This window comes from Copadichromis virginalis, linkage group LG7, assembly GCF_057382275.1.
Source record: "Copadichromis virginalis isolate Kocher_CV1m ecotype Utaka linkage group LG7, C_Virginalis_male_GT1.1, whole genome shotgun sequence".
In the NCBI taxonomy this organism is placed as follows: domain Eukaryota; kingdom Metazoa; phylum Chordata; class Actinopteri; order Cichliformes; family Cichlidae; genus Copadichromis; species Copadichromis virginalis.
The window spans coordinates 16,691,689-16,715,751 of NC_140624.1; the positions used below are offsets into that span (position 1 = coordinate 16,691,689).

A 24,063-nucleotide genomic window follows, 5' to 3' on the forward strand; every position below is an offset into this window, starting at 1 on the left:
ACTCTGCCTTTTTGGCCCGTGGGGCTGAGTTAACACTCGCCCCCTCACCAGCCTTTTGCCTTATCCATCAGGAGCATTTGAACACCGATTTAGCACGTGTGCACGCAAAGGCAGACAATCACATGATGACAAAAAAAAAGAAAGAAAAATAAGACGCGCACACTTTCAAGGCACAACCAGGTCTTCGTGTTATCTTAATGCTGTCCTTTCTCTTGACAGGCCTGCTGACCCATACTTTCCTCTGCCTCATTCATAGTGATTTAGTGGCGAAAGAGGATAGAAATAGACTTCCCTGAACTGGATCTGGTTAAATTATGTATACCTCTGTGAATCTTATTTATATTATTCCCTGAAGGGTCTCTAACAGGGAAGTAGGGCTGTAAGATGGTACTCTTTAAAAGCTGTGCTCGTGGAGTATTAGTTTATCCTGGCGCTACACATCCGTTTCAGGCCTGATATATTGTTTTTCTAATCATTAACGATAAATACCTCCTTCCCCCACAAAAAATGTTGTGGATGTGCAAGACCCTTATACAGCATGTGCAATCAAGTTTACCACATAAAAAAGAAAAGAGATCAATCTACTCCTCTAAAATCATTACTCTAGGAATGTCTCTATTACTTTAGAGATGCAAGGAGAGAACTATTATGTGTGTTTTCAGACTCACTGGAGCCTTCTGGTCTTTTCTTCTGCAGCACTCAGTTGCAGGCAGTGGGGAAAAATAAATGCACTTCTATTTTCTGACAATAAAAGTGGTATTTATATCTGAGGAAATGGTTCTTTTTGATTTATTTATATATTTTCATTGTTGCTGCCGCTGCTGCTCCCACATCAGCCACGCTTCTCTATCTGCTGGCAAGGTGTGCGTGTGTGCCTGTGTCGCCGTGTGAGAGAGTCTGATACGGAGATGTGTTTTTTAGGAATGCGAGATATAGACGAATAGGGAGGCTGGATCCAGGCTGAAGCCGTCTTTGGATTGGAGAGGCACCCACCTGTAGCCTGGAGGTTTGAAAAGAACAGTACGTATGGTCATACAGGATCATTTCCATAAAAACTCAACCGAAGCACAGATAAACCACTGGAAATTTAGGGGAAATACAATGATGCCCCACATTGTCACCTGATGTAATTTAGCCCTTCATCTGACTGCCCTACAACCCTCTACCTTCCAGCACTTGCTGGCTCACCTTTCTTCAGACTCTTGAAGGGCAGGGTGTACTGGCCTACAAACTCACTGCTGAGAATGCCGGTCTGATCTCTGACACAGAAGCGAACGAGGCACAGTTCAGGCAAGCGAATCGTGAAGGACATGTCAGTATCCCAGCGAGGACTCAGAGCTAGAACAGAATTAACAACTTCATTAGAGTCAGTTAATGTTTCTTTGAGGTGCTAATTAACATTTTTGGATCAAACACTGGATCACACCGCTACCTCTATGTGAAAGACGTCAACTGTAATGATGAACACAGAGAAATTTATCACCTGCCTACAAAGATCATTGTTTTCGGTATATAATTTATGGTTTTGGGCTTTGACTTTAACCAGTCTTACATCATTTGAATAAAACGGCTCTACATATCCACTGAAGTCTGCTAAAACTTAGGACAGACAAAGAAAAGTGGTTAGCTAATGAACATAGGAAAGCATTTTGGAGCCTGTAAATATATTTTTGTCATAAGTTAGTGGAGCCCAAAAGCAGATTTCAAAGGCAGAGTATGTGATTTATATTCACCTGGAGGCCAGAAACACAACTTCAAATGAATTCTAATGTACAGTGGCAGATAAATAACAAGTAAACAAGCTCTGTTTTATGGGGTGATAATATGACACTGTTGGGTTCTCAGCTTGTTCCAGCTGTCTTCAGGCGAGCTCAAAATATTACAAACTTGAGTTTTACTTTATCATGAAATTATTGTCAAAAGTGTAGCTACGCGTTAAAATACTTGTTTCAGGAGGTGGTATTAAAGTTGTCGCCGGCTTTTGAAATTACACACCGCCTGAGCTCATCTTGAGTGCTCTGACGCTAATACACGCTCACAACCTGTGCAAAAAGTAAAGTTACCGTTAATTCAGCTTATTGTTCAACCTGAGTTAATCGCTTTCACTTGCTGCTTTGAAACAAATGCAGATGTCACAATAAGAATAACAATGCTACCGTGCCAGTATTTTTGCAGGTACAAACCGCTCTTACCACTCTGCCAAGCTGCTGCTCAACCAAGTGGTAAATTAACAAATACAGTACTGCGCAATATTGTCGAAACACCCCCTATTTCTCTACATTTTGTTCCAAAGAGCCATACTTTCTTGTCTTTTTGTTAAAGTAGTCTTGAGCAATAGTTCTCAAAGATTTTGAAATTTTGATCATCTGGAAAGAATCTGATTGAAAATAGCCTTATTGTTTAGCATTTCAACAATCCCAAACATGCTGCCAATACAATAAAAGCGTACCTGAGTAGCAGAACACGCAATGACCTCTCTAGAGTATGAGTATGGGATCATCTTGACAGAACAGAATAAAAGGCAGCCAGCATCCAAAGAAGAGCGTTGAATGTCCCTCAAGAAGCCTTTAGAACTATTCTTGAAGACTACTTAGAGAAATGACAAGAAACGTTGCCTAAGAGAGTTCAGGCTGTCCTGAAAAATTCAGGAGTTTATACCAAATACTGACTTTTAAGTTCATTAGAAATGTACACTCTTCTTGCCGTATAAATAGTATATTTCCAATTTTGCACATGTTCCATTTTCTGAGCATGTTTCTATAATATTTAATACTATTTATCAATTCTGCCCAACTATGCCTCACTGTGAAGCAGGGAGAAACTACCTTTTAGATGGTTTACCAAGCAGTAGTCCCTCCAAAACAGCCTTCCATTCCTGACAATCCTGCCATCATTTTAACTTTACCTGTGCCCAGTGCAATGTGTGCAAGCTAAACATAAAGTGGCTGTCGCCTGCAAAGACCTCAATGTCAAATGCCAAGCAACATTTCAAGTTTCTGTTGCAGTTAGCAAGCTAATGTTGCAGAAAAGTGTTGACTGGACTTTCAACCATTTTCACTGCAGTGCTCTGTAGCTCACTAAGGTGAGCGACCACAAAAAACACAAACACTTGATCTAACAGTGAATTTAAAAGCTGTTGGGATAACTGACCAGCAATCAACAGACTCACAGATGACAGCACATGACCAGTGTTGACTGGATTTTAAAGGGTTTGCTGAATTCTTTTAAACAATTTGATCAAGTTTCTCAATCCAAAATGACATTTGTATTCACCTTACCTGTTTTATTAGATGACTATATGATTAATGTTCATATGCACATCATAACAGAGTACCAGATGTATTCACTCTAGTGCTACGTCTGGTACTCTGTTTCCTCCTTCTCTCCCTCCTTGTCTCATCTCACTCCCATGTACAAATACACACATGAAATCCGTCCTTCCTACTTTCTTGAAAGCTGAGTGTCAATGATCTAGAGTTAATTCTGACAAAACACAACTTGAACTGATCAAAGTGAAGCTAGATCTAACATAATGGAGAACAGATTGCTGTGTCTTGGTACGTTGTGATATGCGCAGTTTGTGTTGTGCCACCTACAATTGTTTTTGACAGTATGTGTGTTTTTTCTGCAGGAGTCTGATGCAATCCCATGAATCTCCACTCTCACAAAGGGGTCCAGAGCTTTTCCACTCCTGGGTAGGGGTAGGTTGGACCCACTGATCACCTGTGGACAAACACACACAGAGGTATACAGTAAATTTAAGTAAATGATTAGTGAGAATCTCAGAAACAGTAAGAATCAGTAAGAATCAAAAATCAGTAAGAAGAAAACAGTAGAGAAGAGGAGGGAGGGTTTGTAATTACACTAGTCTGGAGAAAGGCAGGCTTATCTGCAGTCGTCTCACACTGAGCTTTCCCTCACTGGCCCTGATCAAAGACAAACCTGCATGTACTTATCACGACATGCCCTGCTTGGCACTGATGTAGCCTTACAGTGTCCAGCCTAGAATTACAGTCCCTTTCCTCTTCTGTAGTCACGCTACAAAACCACAAAGGTTCTGATACTTCACAGTCACAATGGTCCCTACTTGTGAGTTCATAGCTAGCAGGTTGGAGTCATCATTAAATAAACCTTTTGCACGTACTTGACAGTTTTATGCTAAAAACTCTTGCAAAAGCTCAAGGGGAAATATTGTTTTCCTGAACAGATGAATAATTTAATGCTGAGATTGAAGATTGAAAACCCAAACACTCCTACCTAAGTTACAACACCGTCTGCTACTCATGAGTCTGATTCACTGAGTTGAGGGCTGTGTTGAGATTGCGGGATTTTCCCCGAAGTTATCGAATAATACAGAGCGATGATGTGAATAAATAAAGGCGGGGCCCTGGGCACACTAAAACACAAGCACGCAACATTCATATTTATGCATCGTGATGTGTGTTGTTGTGCATATTCTATTAGAAGACAATGTCTGACATGCATTTGTTTAACTTGAGCATGTCCTTGTAAAACACTGTCTGACCAAGAAGCATTTTCTTTGTCAGATGTAAGATTTACACAGATTTTCAAAGATTTACAAAAGCGATGTGACAGGAGTTTAACAGATATTCTATTCAGAAACATAAAATAATAATAAGTTAAAGACTGCATAACTCAGCCAAGGCTGAAAACTTCCTCTATACCATGCATAAATGGAGTCCCTGGATGCAGAAAATTATACTCAAAAATATGATGCAAGGTGTCAAATATTAAATCCTTCCTAAAAGTTGGATCTGAATTCCAATCACCTTTGACAACCAATCACTTCTACGTGGGTCTAATATTCACACCAATCCATAATATCCGTGGTTGTTGTTTTAGCAACAAATAAAAAAGAAAAGAAAGAAAAGCAACACTGTGCATATAAAGCCATGCTGGTTATGGTGTGAAAGTGTACTGATACATTCTACATGCTAACTTTAGCATGTGTCAAATGCTAGCGCTAACATGCCACTTTAGGGTTACAGTAGGTAATGTTTACTGTGGTGACTCCTTTCGCTAAAAAAATTCTTTGCACAGCTGAAGCTGAACAAAACTTCAATAGTTGCAGGCTTATGGTCGTCAGGCATTTTGCACATTTAAAATCAGGTATTGAAAGAATTTGCCAATAAGTATACTAGTATAAAATACTTCTTGGCAGCACGGTGGCATGGTAGCTAGCACTGTTGCCTCACAGCAACAATGTCCTGAGTCTGAATCCGGCATCTGGACGGGCTTTTGTGTGTTGAGTTTGCAGTTTGCATGTTCTTCCCGTCTCTGCGTAAGTCCAGTCCCAAACTCCAAACACATACAGTTAGTAGTGTTAGGTTAATTGGTGATTTTAAATTGCACATAAGTGTGAATGTGAGTGTGAATGATTGTTTGTCGCTCTATGTTAGCCCTTCAACAGACTGGCAAGCAGTCCGGGGTGTGGGCCCTACCTCTTGCCCTAAGGCAGCCGAGATAAGCTTCAGTCCCTTTGCGACCCTGAATTGGATAAGCGGAAGAGGATGGACCGATGGTATTGTATACTAGTGCTAGTCTAGTGTTTCTGCAGATAAAGGGGGCTTTTTGTTCAGTGCTACAAAGGTTTAATAGGGATGAATGGACATCTCAAGCCTATGTGACTAGATTGTTTCATTGTTGTTTGCGCTTTTAGTTTAGTTGATATAAGCTTTAAAGAATGTTTTTATTTTTACACGCCTTATGATCGATCATGAAACTGATATCAACATAATGATGTTCCCTCCTCTGCCTTTACTTCATGTGATCCCGCACTGTTCCCCATGCTGTTTCAGCAGTACAAAACCTCGATATCTCTCAAATCTCTTCTCATAAGATCAAATCGTGACAGTTCTCCTTATGAGCTCAGAAAAAGATATGTGACTGTGCTTTTTCGGCAGCTTCTTTCACTTTTGCTGTGTGGCTTTGTACATTACAAGTGCTGCTATTACTGTCCCCCAAGTTGCTTAAAATAATGAAGGAGAGATGATTTATTAATTGGACCCCAGGTCTAATTGCATTAGATCACTCCTGTCTCTCTTTTCCTAATTTTCTAAAGGAGATAATCTAATTAAACAGACACTCTTGGGGAGTTTTACATCATTGTTGGTTCAGAGCATCCGGCAGGAAAGTATTTAACTGCAGGCAAGAAGTGCAAGGAATAAGATGAGCTCTGCTTCACAGTGCCCTACATTGTGAGGGATATCCACACTTATACATGCACGTGAGGCACACATACCCACAGACAGTCCAGTAACGTTACACCTTAATCCATAAATGCACCATGAGTGGATTATTCAGGGTCTAGTGCTCCATAGGTGTACCTTGAGCAGCAGGTATGTTGATTTACGCTTGTGGTGGCTGCTGTTGGGATCGAAGCGCATCTGGGTGGACATGAGAACCGCCGGCTTTAGGACGTAGCCACAACCCCCGTTGTCCTGGAAAAGTCCATCATTAAGGTCCATAGGCAAGCCCGGAGACTGGAAATTGAGTGCCACTGCAAAACACCACAGGACAGTCTCTGAACAATGAAACAAGGAGACACAACACAGTGGAGCAAAAATTGCAAATGCCTAAAGCTTGTTAGATAAAACAACCAGCTTGAGATGATCCCTGCAAACCTTCTGTTTTCTAAAGCTCATTTTCATTCTGCAGGAGAGAGTTAAATTATACAATGACTTGAAATGTTTCTGCAACAATGGCTTTCATTGCATCAGGGAGTCATTCACAATTACCAACTGTGCAATGACTGAATGCACAGTGGGCTGTTCTGCTGTGCACAGTTATGTTTTGGCATGTGCACTGCACACATCATCAGTGACTACAGATTTCAGGCATCAGAATAGAGTGCCAGATTAAGTCTCTCTCTGGCTGGACAGAAATCATTGATGAGGGTTGAATAACGTATATAAATAATGCAAAGAAACAATTCGGTGTGAACCCCCATGTTGCTCTGCAGCCTTCAGCTTCTCTTTCTGTGCTCTCCCCGTGTGTTGCCGAAGCCCTGTGGATCTTCTGCTCATCTAACAGCAATTGATCCTTCTAGGCTACTGCTTTGTTCCGCAGACTCCTGCAGCTTTGATCACCATCTGCACGGCTCAGCGATCAGCGAGGCTACATGTCAGAGTCAGTGACTGACTGGCTGACTGATGAAGATGTATGAAGAGTATGTGTTAAGACAGAGTGACAGGAACACTGGCAAAGACAGTGTCAGACAGATAAGGCTTGTGACTTTAACCTCATAGGCAATCTGTTACATTTTTAAACAGAGCTTAAGGCCTGAATGCAGATGCACATGTTCAAAGGAAATGCAAAGAGCGAGCTTTATCGAAAGAGCTGATAAAACCGGGTCCAAAAGGTGACGAAATTTCAAACAGGCACGCACTGGGGACAGAGATGAGGAAGAAGGAACAAGTACAAAGGGAAAGACAAGCCTATATTTACACAGAGGGCGTATTAGGAATGAGACCCATGTTGGAACGAGACACAGATGGACACAATCAAACACAGGTGAATCCCTGTGTTTGAGGATAGGGAAGGTAATAACCAATGAACAGGAATTAAAACCAAAACAAGGTCATTAGAAAAAACAATGTAAATATGAAACAGAAAGAACGCAAAAAAAAAAAACCCCACCAAGCAACAAGACACTAATGATGACAGAGACAAAGGAATGCAGAAGGCAGTGGCAAAAACAACTCTAAGAATGCCTAAGAAACTAATGGAAACCGACCATAACAAAATCTGGAAATGCATGATTTGCAATCCAACAACTTAGCTCTGGGGACAATGTCTCGGGGCATTTGGGCATAGTTCTCTAATATCCGGGCCAAAGTTCCCCAATCATTGCTTACAAATGCATTTACATTTTAAAGAACTCGTCACCAGACAAAAACCGTTGGCGTCAAAATTGCAATTTGACAAATGCAATCCCCATTTTGCACTCACAACCTGCATGGAACCAAAGCTTTCTCCAATGTGATTGGTCAATGCTGTTTGGACTGCAAAAAGACTGCAAACGAAAACCAGAATGCTTAGAGTGTTGCAAATATCGTCCTTTGCCAAGAACCTGTTTACGGAGATTACCTCAAGGATGAGTCATGCACTAATGCATAGTTACTCGGGGAGGACAGGTATGTCATATGGAGGGGAAAAAAAAAGCTCTGACCGAAAGCCAGCTGTAATTTAAAGAAAGGGGGCATTTAGTGGGGTGCAAATCGATTTGAAAAAGATGTGATAACGGCCGGGAGAGGACTTGCTCTGGGGGAAAACACAGATGAAGCAGTCAGGCTGTAGATTGGAATGAAATGTTCTTTTCACAGGTAATCGACAGGACACTGGGCCAGGTTGTTCCCTTTAAAGTTTGACAGTCGGTCTTCTGGGCTGCAGTTTTCTTCATCTCAAGAGTTCATAGTGGACCGAAGTAAAAAAGCAGTTTGTTTGTTTGTGTCAAAGGTATTTTCTTTCCTGTTGACACAGTGGGGGAAAAAAATAGTTTCACACATCAAAATTGATACTTTTAGGGTTTCGCTCAAAGAAACATAAGTGAGAGCAAAGCAGTGGTTATTTCATTAAGAGTCATTAACTCCTCTTATTATATGTGATCTTTTTTTATTGCCCATTAAGATATCAATAAATACTTAGTTGCTGAATTAGGCTACGTTCACACTGCAGGTCTTAATGCTCAATTACGATTTTTGGATCAAATCCGATTTTTTTTGTCTGCTTGTTCACACTACAAATAAAATGTGACAGCAAACGCGCTCTAGTGTGAACGCTCAAAGCGTCCCGCATGCGCAAAAGAAGACGTCACACACAACGCGCTCTGTTTAGACCCAGACCACACAGTATTGTTTGACTGATGGCCCTTAATGTAAAGACTTGTTTTGGACTTTACGTTTCCCGATTTTGCTTTAAGTTATAAAGTTATTTTGTTATTGACATATGGCCTAATAATCATCCTTATTGCTGTTTTAGAGGAGCGGTGCTTCAAAGGATAGTTGCAGATTTCTGTCAGAATCTGCAGATTATACAGTACAAATAAAATGTTCACGTTTCTCCAACGTTGTCTTCCCAACAGTTTCACTAACATCTACACGGGATGGCCAGGAAACGTTCGCGATGTCTTATCAGGCGCTTCTCTGGCACTGATAATTGGTGTCTGTCTTGTGTCAGTGACGTAAAAGACGGATTTAATGCGACATGACCATTCAAACAGCAGTCGCTTTCTAAAACATCAGATATGTATCGGATTCAGTACCACATACGAAAGTGACCCAGGTCGGATTTGAAAATATCGGATTTGTTCTGTTCACACTGTCATACCATGATCAGATATGGGTCGCATAGGGTCAAAAAAGTCGGATTTGATGCACTTTCGCTTGCAGTGTGAACATAGCCTTGGTGTCTTTAATTATTCTGAAATTAAACTGTTTGGGAACCATCTATTATTTATGCCCTATTCATTTCTGTAATTGGATTGGTCTAATTAATTAACTGCTTTCTAAATATTTCCATAATTCTGGCAGCCTTCTTAACTGCATAATAGATAACACTGCATGCACTTGGAAAATTTTTCTAAACTAAATGAATCTCAGAATCTCTAAACAAATAGGAATGTGCATGTGTAGAGTATATACAATCACTTTAGTAATTCCACATAACAAACCAGTTGCCCCTATTTAAGATGAAAAAAAAAGAAATCTTTATGCAAGATCTCCCATCTGCAACCTCTGGCCTGTAGCATCCACCTATAGGCTACAGGGGATGTTAGCTCATCACTGCCCAGTATCTCTACTGTAACGCATTCGTGAGTTCAGACGTCAAACTCTGACTCTGCTTTGCTGCTGTAACGAATCAGCCATTTCAAATGGGAGCTGTCTGACTAAAATATCTTTTGTGTACATAATGAGCGAGTATCTGAGTATTCCATGTGAGTCTTCCAACTCACCGAGCTGAGAACCGACATTCCAAAATTCCACAGGTTTATAGTTTGAGGAAGACATCCTCAAGCCCGTTGGATAAATCCTACTGAGGAACTTCTGGTTGTGTTCAACAAAATCCGAACCTGAAAGAGAGACGGGACAAACAATGCATCAATGACAATGGTCACATTAATCAGAATGCCGATTAAGACTTGACAGCTGTTGATTTGTTTAATGGAACCACATGACACATTATCTGTAGGGATTTGATTTGTCCTGAGCAGATTATAGACATATCCCACTATTTCTCATTGGAATGATTAAAATTCATTACACTACAGCTCAAGCTTTTGGTTTTGTCAACCTTAATGTGTTGTTTTTATTCAAATATAAAGAATTGCGATTGTAAAACATTGCAGAAAGTGAATCGCTATACTGTTTAATGTAAAAAAAGGGAAGATAATGTCTCAAGAAATTACATTTTGATCCATGTATAATTTTCCTCCTTCTGAGGACTGAAAAGCATGGCACACAGCTTCAGTCTATACATTATCTTTAACACAGTAGCTGTTTGATTTTCCTGCAGAGATTGTCAAAACCACCACGCTTTTGAGCTAGATTTGCAGAGACTGCTCATGGTTGCTGACACCCAAGTCAACCAGCTCATAATGTAGCTGTATGTGTGGAAAAGTGTCATTCCTCCTCAGCAGGAAACAGATTTCATTTCTCTTTATCACTTTGTTTCTCCAGTATGCTGCGGCTTAGCGGCGTGCTGACACTTTAACTGATTATCCGCTGATTTGAACCTCTGAGGGCTCTTTTCACTTCCCCAGCAATGAAAGTACGAGTCACATTTCTGGGTTTTTGTTCTCATGCTTTATTCCTTAAAATTACTTCCTTCTAACGTATATGTCATGTTCAATATGCCTTTGCTGTTCTGGGAATTTATAGCCAGTATACTGTAATTGCATTTTCCATCCGAAGACTCCTGGATGAGAAATGTAATTATGCACACTGAGCACTTTGCAAAAGTGGGATGATAAATCAAGAGAAATCTGCTGGGATCACCCGAATAATATTTTGTAACATTCACAATTACAAATACGCATCCTTTATTACTTTAATCTATAAATCCTACTTCTCCTGTTTAATGATTTCAAATCAATAAATGACTCTACCTGAAGCTTTGAGTAGCTTGCAAGCCTTCTTCTCTTCCATAGATGTGTTCTCATAACAGTTTTGATTGTCCCTGGAGTGACTAAAACTGATGAACTTGACAGACCTTGTGTATATAACAAGGTCAGACAAAGCCTCAGCTACCACCACCTTCTTCTTCTACTCAATGCATTAAGGACAGAAGAGACAAACAAAAAACACCATTGAAGTTCCAGTAACAGTTCCAGGTTGAAAGCTATGCCTTTTTGCCCTCATGCAAAATGCCTTTACCTTTACATTTCAAACATTATTTTTTGTAGATGATTTCTTTTTTCTTTTTTAAGCTGACTGGAAAAAATAAAATAAAAACAAAAACACCCTGACTTACTTTCTTCTTTGACCCTGCCTTTCTGGGAGACCAGAACTTTGCTTTTGTTTGATGATCCTCTTCCTCCTCATCCTCCTCCTCCTCACCCTCATTTGCACTCTCCTCTCCCTCTGCAGCATCCTCTGTCTCAATCTGACGCTTGAGCTTTTTATTCTTGATGAGGATCTTATTCTTCAGGTCCTGGCAATCCTCCACAGGATCAAGTCACACATGAATGAATGCGAACTAACATCCACACAGCACTTTTAAAACACGCCACATATTTGCATCAGCCAAACTGTTTCTGCATCTTCAAACTTTGGGCACAAACACCAAATTTTTTTTGTTTTTTTTTGTTTTTTTGTTGTTGTTGCACAAACCACCCCACTCCCACCGCTATGGTCTGCCACAAAGACGCTGTTCTTCAAAGAGTCACATCCACAGCGGGGCATACAGTACATACACACAGTTCGAGCAGATAAGAAGAAAAGCAAGAGAAGCAGCAGGTGTATCAAATCACCGAATCGAACATCTGCTCCTGCATTTCACCGTCCGGACTCCATATCTGTTAGTACTTTAAAGGGCTCTCTTTTCCAATGAGCAGCAATATGCTAAAAGCCAAAAAAAAAGAAAAAAAGAAGAAGAAACATGGTCTGGAGGAAGCTCCACGTTAAGTGAGTGTCAATGCATGCTGTATGCACAGGCAAATTATTCAAACTAATTACAGATATGCCAGCATTAACAACTTGTAAGAGACCATATGGTCTAAAAATTACAAGCTTCATAATTTCACTTGGCCCCTTCACTTCTTGAAATTTCCATCACTTGTACACAAAATTATATAGTCTGCAGAGCTAAAATTGAGGCTTTGCTTATGTTGATGCACTTTAGGAAAGAATAATTGGTTCTTGAGGGGGGTTTCACCTCACACTGACAGTAAAAATAGAATAAAGTGGTGTAATAACATGTTAATTAACTGTAGCTTATTTCTAATCCCACAATAACTCTGGATAATTGAAAACTGAGCCAAGACAACTGGCTTTTCCATCTTTTCCACAGCTTAGAAAAAGTTGTGTAAACAGCTTTAAAACCCTTTGATGTAACTAGTAGGAGTAATGAGGGAATCCTGAAAACTACAGATTGGTTCCACTTTTATAATTAGATAGAAACTTGAGCATGTGTGAAGCTGCATAATTTTAAAACATGAAAACTGTCCCTGCTGCAGGGGTTAATAGTCAAGATGAAACCGTTAGAGCTGAGGCTCCTACGTAAGCCTGCTACTTCCAAAGTCATAAAGGTAAAAATGATATGGAGAATATGTGCTCCAAGGATAGAGCACAGCTCATTTTTGCAGCAGAAATCAGAAGTACCAAAGAGATTCTCATGAGACTGCACACATTCATCCACAAAGCCTTTATCCTCCTCGTCATAGTCAGTATACTGCAGTCTCATTGTCTTTCATACTGGTCACTTCATATTGAGCTGTGACAGATGCTTTCAAAGGAGAAGTCGGCTCGAGTGCCTCAACAGTCTCAAAGTGATGGACACTTATCAGGGTCTACTACGTTACGTTAGATTTGTGACTCTCTGAGATTAAAGAGGCTTGCAAATGCAGATGTCCATTTACCCCGCATGATTGCGGAGGACAGGGAGCCTGGGAAGCCTAGGAAGGGAGACTAATGAGGCCCTTTGTGACGATGAAAAGGTCTCACTTTGTTCTTGTTTTGTTTTGCTCTGGCATACAATGAGGATTTACAGGTGCAAACACCATCATTCTTCCGCTTGCAACAGCTGTTCTACTGTTAAACACAGATTCATCTCCTTTCTTTCTTTGTTTTGCTACTCACACAGCCTAATTCTCACATCTTCTGAGTCTTACATTTGGACTTGGGAGGTCTCCCGCAGTTGGGTGATCCAAGGGAGCTATCAGCAGGTTTTCCCCCAGGATAGAGATAAGATACTCGGCCATGACCTCCTGCTGCTCCCGGGAGCAATGGTTTTCCAAAGACAGAATCACTGGATAAGCAGACACCTGTCAATAAAAATCCAAACCAGAAAGAAAAAAAGAACGTTTAGACCCTATTACCAGCAACTTGACTGTTCTCTCTGTATGGTCGTACATCACAGAGAATGGCCTGAAATGCTAAATCAAAGGCAGTTTGAAGGCAAGAGAGGTTATTAATGAGAGCAAATGCTGCTCGGTAGGGTCTCTTGGCGCCCGCAGAGGCAAGAGTGAGCTGGCTGCTACGCCAGAAGCAGTAATCATGTAACAAACTACATGCTGTTACCTCAAAGGCGTGCTGCCCCACAGTGGTGATGACATCCTTAAAAAGTATCTTGCTGGTGAGGGTGTGGCCATGGTAAACTACGGGCTCCGTGTCTGGCCCATCCCAGCAGTCAATCTCCAGGCAGCGACAGCCTTTCCTCAGAGCACTGTTCCAGACAGAAGCACACACGTGTACAGACTGTATCTTATACAAGATTGCTTTCTGACGGTGGAGGAAGAAAAACTTTCACAAAGAGGTTGGGGCAAATAACCACTTTGCTTATAATATTTTTTTCATGCAACACTGACACACACTTATATCCGCCTTTTTCTCCAGACATTTTCAATCAATGCTTGTCTAGAAGTTATTTGTGTTTTAAATGGAGCCTGGCGCATGCAAAACAGCTGAAGTCTGTGTAAGCTTTCAAGTGCTTTTCTTTGTAGTAATAAAATGTCACATAAGTGTTAAATGTGGCTCTGTTATTGCAGGCAAAGTTCATAGTATCACACTGTCAGTCTTTTGCTTTCTTTGGGTGAGTTACAGCAGACAGTAAAATAGTCTTTCCAGGTGTGATGTCATCATGCCTTCACAAGTATCTGTGCTCACATTCGGTATCGGGTAACCTGCACTATAGTGCTCTGAGTCAGTTACAACATGCCCAGCTAAAACTTGAAACAGAGACACAAACAAGATTGCATAAATACGGGTTTTCTGGCAGGTTGAAGTCAGCAGTGCAAAAAGTCGATCAAAGGCCATTCACACACTTATAAAAATAAGTCTCAGTCACTGACAGATTGCTAGCTGACTACAAATACTGACCATTAGTACATTAGTGGTTTTGGGTGAAAATACACGTTTTTAAACAAATCTTTACAAGTGCCTTCAGAAGCATTTTTGAACTTCTGAGAGAGCCAAGCTAACTCTTTTCTTCAGCTTCTATTGTAATGCTAAGTTCCAAAGAAGGCTTGCTCATCTTTTTAGCTTTGATGCTTTGAAATAAAACTAGTGTCACCTTTTTCTGGAAAAAGGGGACCGAAGTGTGCAGTTCTCAACATTATGTTTTACAATTTACCTAACACAATTATCTCATATCACAGTTTTTGAAGTGAGAGTTAATGTGATACATACACAGCCACAGTTACGCAATCTTCATTTTAACAAGTACCAGGGTGCATATTTTAGTATTTTTGATGCATTCCTCGTAACTAGTATACATTCACTTCATGTTATTTTCATCCCTCTCCCACCTGTGAGCTAGTGGGATTTCTATAAAGCAGCTTGCTGTTCCTGCCAGTTTGCTTTCCTCTCAAGATCATTGCATCATTATCTAAGTAAACCAGAGCTCTCGGGCCGCTGGGTTGAAGGGTTCGCTCTACCAGTCAGCCAGGGAACTCAGCACTTTCACTGGAACCATAAATACAGCACTTCTGCTTCCATCAGCCTCTTTTGTAATCACCTCCATTGTCCCATAAAGGCACCACAGCAATTTCACTGTCTGCCTCAGCACAGGACTGGGTCAATGAAACCAGAGCGCAAAAGAGAATCCAAATGACAAACATGTAGGCCTGGAGAAGGAGACTAATGTTGTGTTGTAGGGCATTTAGAGCTTCATTGCAGCCATTTTTTGTGTTCTGCTATTTTGCTTTTTTAAAAAAGATTTTTTTATTTGTCATAATATTTTACTGGTTAAATTTGCTAATTTGCAAGTAGACTTTCACCAGTATTGGCATAATTTTACATATAAATGGGTTGTGCAAAAATGTTACAATCTATAGATTATTTATTATATGACGTTTGCTATTTCTTGTCACTAAAGGCATTTGTAGCACCGAAAAGTAAAAATTTTAGAAGTAAAAAACACCCTTCAACTATGTTTTGGGTTATGACGTTAGATCATTTGTCTACAAGAGGGCACTCGGCAACTTCTCTGTTGGCAACACATGTTTGAAAAGGCACATATACAACAACTAGTCGATTCTGTGCAATGCAACAACAGGCACCACAAGGTACTTTATAGTGTAAGGTTAAAACCCTAAAATAAATGAGGAAAAAACACCAGACAATCAGAAGACCTCCTATGAGCAAGTACTTGTTGACAGTGGGAAGGAAAATCTGTAGTGCTTAGTATGTGGTACAACCTGTCAAAGAATGTGTGTCTGTGCAATGGAGCCGTGCAGTTTATGAATACAGTTTGCTAACCAAGCTTGGAAGCCTTAGCTGATAACTTAGAACTCTATTCTTCTCATTTAAAGTAGCTCACTTCTGGCTCCAAAAAAAATAAATATACAAAAATAACATGGAGAAGGCCAAAAAGATGAGTCAGAATTAAGAAACCGATGGGTAAGGTCATATTGACTACATCCATCTTTTATATACAGGCAGCAAATACACCAGGAATCATAAAAAAACTATCTTCAGAGGCAAGAAGAACAAAGAGTCTAAGAACTGTTGATATATCTCCCACAGAACCCTGATCTCCATTTCATAGAGTCAGTCTTGGATTATATGAAGAGACAGAGGGCACTGAAACTTAAAAGCAAAGGTTGGATACACCAAACATTGATTATATTTGTGTGTGTGTGTGTGTGTGTGTGTGTGTGTGTGTGTGTGTGTGTGTGTGTGTGTGTATGTGTGTGTGTGTGTGTGGGGGGGGGGGGGGGGGGGTTGTTTCCATTTGCTGTGCTTGGTATAGCATACTCAACTCATCCACTAAAACCTATTTATGATATAATCTGTTCAAAGCATTCTCAATTTAACTTCAGTGCCTTAAAACATATTCACAGTACTCCCTCTGGCATTGGGCGAGGCTTTTTAAAATACTGCTAAGTGAAGAGGAACACTGTATGTAAACATTGCTTCCCTACCTAACATAGGCATCCAGGCTACTTTGCCCTACTAGCTGATCTCCGGTCAGGTAGGTGTTGTGTGATGTGGAGATGAAATAGCTGGTAAGAGGCTGGTCCATGTCCTGGTACACTGATGTGTGGGCCTGGTTGAACACACAGCACTCTTTGGACTCCATGTACCTGAGGAACCCTTCAAAGGTCATTGAGCTGTTTTCTCTGGCTGGAAGAGGAGGAATTGAGAAGACTTAAATTTCATCTTTAAGGATTAAAAAAAGAAGAAGAACAGCATCTACAATCAAGCCAGATAACTGCATTTAATTTCTATCTATACCACGTTACTTTAATAGTAAAACAATAGTCCTTCTTATAACATCTCTGGTAGAGTTACGGCTGGTGTGTTATAGATATTCATAAACCATTCATAAACCTCTTTGATGATCATGCTAGATAATAAAGTTAGGGAATCACTAAAGTCATTATAAGTCATCCTCCTACAGCCACAAGTAGCTGGGTGAAATTTCGTGACAGTCCATCAAATAGCTGTTTAGAAATTTGAAATTAGATTACAGCAGAGGACTGACCAGTGGAGCGTCTCCAGAGCCATGATGTAGCCTCTGTGAAGTTTCTGCTGGTAATGAATTGTGATGTCACAAGTGTACTGTAATTGTCTTTAGTCTGAGGTGGGAATAAAACTCATGCAGCTGAACAGTCAGCTCAAATGATGAATTTAATGGAAAGAAATCTGAAATTAAATTAAAAAAGAAAAAAAAAGACTGCATTTCATTTGGGTGAACCAGCTGTGGGTTCCTGGTATTGTGTAAGCTGATTCAGTGCCATGTCTAACTTCATTAATAAAATATCTTTCACCACCATCAGAGCTCTCCCTGCTGTGACAAACTGTCTGCTGTGAAAACGGTTGATTTTACTGACTACACTGCTGATGGTTCATACCAACTGTATCTGCTTTTACATTTAGCAGTTTGGATGATTTTCTGATTTATTTTGAATAAAATCACCAACTATGGTATGATTTAATACGTTGTTTTTTTTAAATTGCAATTCCTCTACGAATAACTGAGTTTGTTGAGAGAAATGTGTGATACAGTTTTCATGCAAGTGCAGAAAAAGAAAAACATGAGCACATTTGTTTATGCAAAGAATGGTAGAAAGTGAGGTCTTCTGTTAGGGATCCTTAATTATGACGCAAATCTGTATGAACATCATTGGACAATCTTATTTAATTCAATTACTCTCAAACTTCGGTAAAACAGTGGGTTTATTACACTTTAAAAAGAGCAGAAATATATCTTTGAAATAAAGTGGAAGGACTTTTAAAACCTATTTACTGTTTTTAATGTTTCACACCACAGTTGGCATGTTTGCAGTTTTGTTGTGCTTGTACAATTAGAATGGAGGTCTGGAAACTTGATTTACTTGAACTTAATAATAATTCAGAAGAAGTAACACCAAAATCATTTTAAAAAACTGAACTCAACTCAACGTTAGTAAACTAAAAGTATGTGTTTCGACAGCTCTTGTTCTGATAATTAGTGAAAGACAAAAGTCTAACTGAAATTAAAATTTGATTAATTTGGACAGCCCTGGCTTCTGTGTATTAATGGCACAGACTAGTTGTAAGTCTTTTATCTTCTCTGTTTTGCTGTTTGTGTTGGTGTGAATTAGCCCACAATACATTGGAGAACATCCATTAGCCAGGTCCATTAGCCTGAGGCTGATGTGCCTTACTCTTCCATTTGTTTTTCTTTCCTTCTTTCATTTTGCCAGCCAGGCATCACAGCCTTTAAATTCTCTTACAACTAAATTAGCATCCTTACGTGACAACACCAAAGAATAGAGTATTTTTTCCCATGATGATGAACAGCAAGGCCAAAGACATTGTCCACATTTCTCCCTTTACTCACCTGTCTCGTTGATCTCAAATCTATCGATCAAACTCTCTGCTTTTTCTTCATTTGCTGTGAGTTCCTTCTGCTCCTTGTGGAGGAACGTCAGCAGTGCACGGGCACTCAAAGTTTCCAGTCCTGCAGCGTAGACTTGGTAGAGTTGATGGATTTCAGCTCTCCTGGAGGGGGGCTTGCTTTTCTTCATCTATCCCTGTGCACAATTATACAGCCTTGCAATCTCTTATTGTTACTCTTATTGCTCTATTTGTTCTCAATTCCAGCTCCTACAGATTGGCTGTTTGCCCATGTAAAACACAGATTATAATTAATCAGCCGATTACAGATCATTCTGATCTTAACTCTTATGTGTCTAAAGCCTGTCCACACAATCAGTTTCTTCTGTCGAACCTCTCTATCAGCGTGGGTAAGACGAGAGGGCTGTCAAGGGATGTCAGGGACAAGATTTTAGACCTACAAAAGGCTGGAATGAGCTACAAGATCATCAACATAATGAGAATGTGGTGAAAGGTGGTGGATCAACCCAAAATTACCCAAGAGGAGTGTGTTAATGATTTGAAAGCAATTGGGACCACAGTCAACAAGAACACACTACACTGTAATGGTTTGAAATCTTGCACTGCCGGCAAATGTTCTACTGCTCAAGAAGGGTCTTTCAGGGTCCTGGTCTTAACTTTGCCAGTGAACATCTAAATGATTCAGAGAATGCTTGGGAGAAAGTGCTGTGGTCAGATGACACCAAAAGAAAGTCAACCTGCGATTCTTGGAGGAACTGAAATGCTGCGAATGACCCAACACCATCTCCACAGCATGGTGGTGGAAATATTATGCTTTGGGGCTGTTTTTCTTCTATTGGTTCATGACAACTTCACCGCACTGAGGGCCAATGGATGGGAGTACTGTAAAATGTTAGATGAGAACCTACTTCCCTCAGCCAGAACACTGAATATGAGTCATTGATGGGTTTTCCAGCAGTTCATGGAGTGGTCTAACTTCTGTAAAGACTAGTGGGCCAAAATACCTCCTGAGATGTGTGTAAACCTGGCAACCACCTACAAGAAACGACTTACTGCTGTACTTACCAACAGTGATTTCTCCACCAAGTACTAAGTGATGTATTGCTTGGGAGATCAAATACTTTTTTTTTTTTTAACTCAGTGACATGCAAATCAATTCATAACTTGTATGTGATGTGTTTTTGGTTGATATTTTGTCTCTCTCCATTAAAATGGAACTACCATAAAAATTGGAGACTGATCATTTCTTTGGAATTGAAAAAATTGCAAATCAAATAGTACGCATGAAACTTAGGAATGCTCATGACTTTCTGCAACACTTAATTTCCATAATGATAGTGTTGAAGGAAGAAAGTGTGAGATTTAGGCCCATTTAAGACTTAACAGCTTAGAATATTTTTCATGTCACCTTTTAGATATTTTACCTTCCCGTTTCAGAGACACAATACACCGCTTGCTCTCTAAAAATACACAGGAAGTAGTGAGTAGAAATGTCAAGCCTGAGATGCATCTCAGCATTTACCTCAGCTCACTGTTAAAACACTACTTTTTTTTTCAAACTCAGCATGAGAGAGAATAAAAGAGAAGCCACGGTGTTTGCTCTAGACAAAGTTCTCCCATCCTCTCATCCTCCATGCCTCCCCCCCATCGCCCCCATCTCCTGTCTGTATCTCTTCCATCAAATACTAAGGGTACATCTCTGTGTAACTTTCTCATTTTGGTCCCTCTCCTCTCCCTGTCATTCCCTTCAGTCAGTGAGACAAAAATGTCTGTGACTTTCTCTGACTTTGTGTGTCTCTTTCCCTCCACGGCTTTCATCTCTCTCTCTTCTGCAGCCCTTCACATTTCAGACATACGCCTCAGCCCTGCAGTGGGCTTGGTACCCCACTGCATCTGTCACCACAATGAGAGCAGCACGACGGCACCAGTACTGCTCTCTCCGTCATTAACGTTTCATGCAGTTACGTTAACTTTATCAACAGATCCCTTTGATTAATAACTGTCCAGGAAAACTTGGCAGTCTTACATAAGATATATATATATATATATATATATATATATATATATATATATATATATATATATATATATATAGTGCAGCTAGTCTATTCTCACACGGACTAGCTGCACTATCTAGAAAAGAGCTGGGGGAGAATTAGTTAGCTTAGATGCTGTATCGTTTTGAGGCTAAAATGTTTCAGACAACTGTTTCCTGAAAACTCGATGTCATAAATGGAAACCTACCTCGGATATGGAAGCTCTTGGAGTCTCTGTAGTATAGGTATTTGGAACAATATCGGGGTAAAAATAAATTAATAAATAATCTCGGTTTTTAACGGGTTTCTGGGGTAGTACACAAAGTTGTTGCCATAGTGACAAGACGTTGTCGTTATGAGGTCAAGTGTGGAAAAAACACACAGCGTACAACAGGAGGATTATACGCCCTATGTCTTTCTAGCGCTCACATTGCCAGGCATCGAGGGCGGACTTGCTGGTACCATAAACAATATAAGAAAGACACTTGGCACCTGAATATGAGAGAATTCTGCATCAGAGAAAAGGGTAGTGTAGGGCCAGCTGTCGTTTCCTGTGGACACAGCATTTTAAAATAGTCTTTATGGGTAGTCAATGAATTATCCAACTGCTGATTCTTCACAAGCAGTGTGTATGTCCTGGTGACCACTGAAATTGTAATAATTTTAATAATGCTTTGCACTGAATGTCCCTCCCTCCCTTAGCCTGATCCTGCTGGAGGTTTCTTCCTGTTAAAAGAGTTTTTCCTTCCCACTGTCAGCAAGTGTTTGCTCATCCAGGGCCATTTGATTGTTTGGGTTTTTTCTCTGTCATTGTAGGGTCTTATATATGCTTAGAGAGAAACCCATATCTGTCCTTCTCATGATTAAAGCCAGTCCTGTAACCTGCATAGCATTAGGAATCCCCCTTGGATGGCACAAACATACGCTTTACCCCACATTTAATTTGGTAAAATCTTCTCGCCCTATTATCCCTTTTATAGAGGAACTCTGATAATAAATTATGTAAAAGAAGAACTTTTTGCCTTCATGTTCCTGCCCGCATGGGGACAGTTTCACAAAGACATTTTTATAGTTTCAGACTGCTCAAAACTTTGCTAATGCAAGTTAGGCACTTTCACAATTCATTTAAATGTACTTGAGCTAATTAGTGCTAGGCAGCAACCTCCTCTGGCTCATTTGCCACTTTTTATATTTTAGAATTCCCGCTATGTAAATGAAATGAATTCTATAAGGTGTACATAATTAGGGGCGTGGCTTTTTGAGTGACATTTAACTAATACCAACAGTTATTTACAGCTGTTGGTATCAAGCAGGTGTTTGATCCACCACTTTCATCAGCTAAGTTCATGCCAGTGACTTAATGGAAAATCTAACCTTTAGTTCATCTCCTGCGACTGAATTAATGGTATATTATTAGCCGTAGCTGCTTTATACTTCATGTTAGCGATGTACATTCTAATCTGAGACGGTGTGAAGGATTTTTCTTCTTGTCCATTCCCCCAATCATTAAGTCTGATTGCTCCCAGATTTGGAATAAAACAGGAAGTGAATGATGCTCCCAAATTAAGTCATGTTTCCTCTGTAAAACTGGAATATTATAATTGTGCAAGAGTAGCCGTGAGATAAATGTGTTCTTCGCACTTCAATTTTGATTTGGCTCAAATGCATTCTTGCTAACAGTTTCCTCCAACAGGATGGTTATTTGAAGCCGTGATATCTCCAGTGTCTGCTACAAGTGCTACAGGGTGTACTGAGCTACTGTATGAATATATCATGCAAATATATGCCGATAGAACAAGACACTGATTTCAGCGGTATTCGTTTTGTGGAACAAAGTCCACATTCTCAAAAATGCCACAGTGGATGAAAGTGTGAATACATCATGAAACTAATCTATGCATGTGAATGAAGTAAGCATATCCACTAACTCTGTGTTGGTTTGACAAGCACTTCCTTCCTGGTTGCCTGTGTAAATCTGTCTCCTATTGGCTGGTGTGAATCACTGGTGCACAACAGCAGTCATTGCCCAGTCATAGCCCTGCGAAGTAATTTCTGTCTACACCAGGCTTTAATGGTTTGGCCTTGGGCTTGTCAGAACCATTGGGCATACAAGTTTGATGTGATAATTCCCAGGCAGTGAACTTGAAGCTCCGTGTATGGCCCCATGTCTCTGCATCACTGCACCTCCCTCTCCACAGTCTGTTAGCTGGGCTCACTTGGGAGCACACTACGCTTGTGTACGTAGCTTTCAGGTTTTGTGCCTCTGCTTGTGCGCATCTGTGCATTCTGGAGAGTTGATGATGGTGAATACAAGATTAGCAGTTCATATGTGTGCTTCTCTAAGTGTGTGGGTGTGGGTGGGTGGGTGTGAAACAAATACTGCAATACTGTCCTGTGCTAAGATCTTGGTTTGATATCATCCCAGGGCTTAAGTGCAAGAGTGTGTCGAGACAGAGTTACGGCCACACCTGTGGGAGATGTTCAAGATGAGAATAGCTGAAACCCCTGCGCCTTTTTTGAAATGTGACTCTGCAGATGAATAGGGGGTAGTGTTGGTGGGGGTGGCGGCGAACCATTTTTCCTTTTGACAGTGTATTCCTGGCTGTATTTAAAAGCGCTGATTTGGTATTCATTGGCCGATTGGAACTTTGAGTCAGACAGCAGAATGCCAGTGGTAATGCCTGGTGTCGGGGGATAACTACAGCGGCTCAGTGCTGTGAAGCAACCAAAGCTCTAGAATACACTAAAGCATCTATACGCAGTTAGAGCTTATGTGTTTTTACATTAAAAGTAAAGAGGATTACTACAATGGTATACACTTCATTAAAGAGTCATGTCTGCTTTAATGTAAATAGGCTGTGGACAATACGTAACAGTCTGGGAGATGTCACTCTCAGACTGCTACTTAGACTGAGGTTGAATTGCCTTGCAAAATGAGATTAGATAGGTAACTGTGAAATTGAGGAAGAAAATAATGGGACCCAAAACAGCCAAGATCTAGATCTAAAGTAACAGAGGTAGTTGGCATGCCAAAAATAACAAATAAGCACACAGAAAGGAAAAAACCCCACAGGTATCACAGGAAAACTAAACATGGCAACCCAGTAGACTGAGGAACACATCTTGTCATGACCAGAAAATTAACAGAAAATGAACCCAAATTCATAACTGCTTAGTATTCCTGCTATCTCATTCCAGTGATATTGTTATTGCCCTGAGCAAATGGCCATCTGTTGGAGAAAAAACTCCATCCAGCAGCATGCAAGTTGTTGAGGCATCAGAGTTTTCATTCTCTGACAGTGCTGCTGTGTTGAGGGAGGCAGGCAGTTGGTTATTAGGAGAAATTCCAGCCCAGGGAAATCAGCGAGTTAAAGCTGAAGGCGGCAGAGATGTTCATTTGTTATTCAGCTCAGGATCAAGACAGTGGTACAGATCTGAATCTATCCTAAGGAATGTGTAATACTGATACATGCAAACAGTATGCAAGCGTGCATGCAGTGACAGGT

General features: G+C 40.4%; 1 protein-coding gene across 2 annotated transcripts; it reads right to left on the reverse strand.

The window, feature by feature from the left end:
• Window positions 1–24: 24 nt before the first annotated feature.
• Window positions 25–21,082, reverse strand: LOC146704806 (1-phosphatidylinositol 4,5-bisphosphate phosphodiesterase zeta-1-like). Of its 2 annotated transcripts, none has more exons than XM_085462184.1 (12): window positions 20,766–21,082; window positions 18,505–18,697; window positions 16,601–16,802; window positions 13,758–13,902; window positions 13,349–13,501; window positions 11,491–11,679; window positions 11,126–11,282; window positions 9,974–10,090; window positions 6,348–6,520; window positions 3,597–3,723; window positions 1,189–1,338; window positions 25–1,000 (listed from the first exon to the last, which is right to left on the reverse strand). In XM_085462184.1, the coding sequence occupies exons 2-12, from the start codon at window positions 18,689–18,691 to the stop codon at window positions 918–920; spliced, it is 1,683 nt and encodes a 560-aa protein (XP_085318310.1). In that variant the 5' UTR covers window positions 18,692–18,697; window positions 20,766–21,082; the 3' UTR covers window positions 25–917. The 2 variants fall into 2 exon arrangements, with proteins under 2 accessions (XP_085318310.1, XP_085318311.1); XM_085462185.1 differs by having other exon boundaries at window positions 11,491–11,670; window positions 20,766–21,081.
• Between the last annotated feature and the right edge of the window lie 2,981 nt (window positions 21,083–24,063).

Excerpts from the sequence above, each read along its gene's own strand:
- LOC146704806 (XM_085462184.1), bottom strand. The coding sequence starts at position 18,691 with ATGAAGAAAAGCAAGCCCCCCTCCAGGAGAGCTGAAATCCATCAACTC. Across the intron at positions 16,803-18,504 it reads ATTTGAGATCAACGAGACAG|CCAGAGAAAACAGCTCAATG; the intron begins GTGAGTAAAGGG and ends CTCCTCTTCCAG. Across the intron at positions 1,339-3,596 it reads ACATACTGTCAAAAACAATT|CTCTGAGTCCTCGCTGGGAT; the intron begins GTAGGTGGCACA and ends ATTCTGTTCTAG.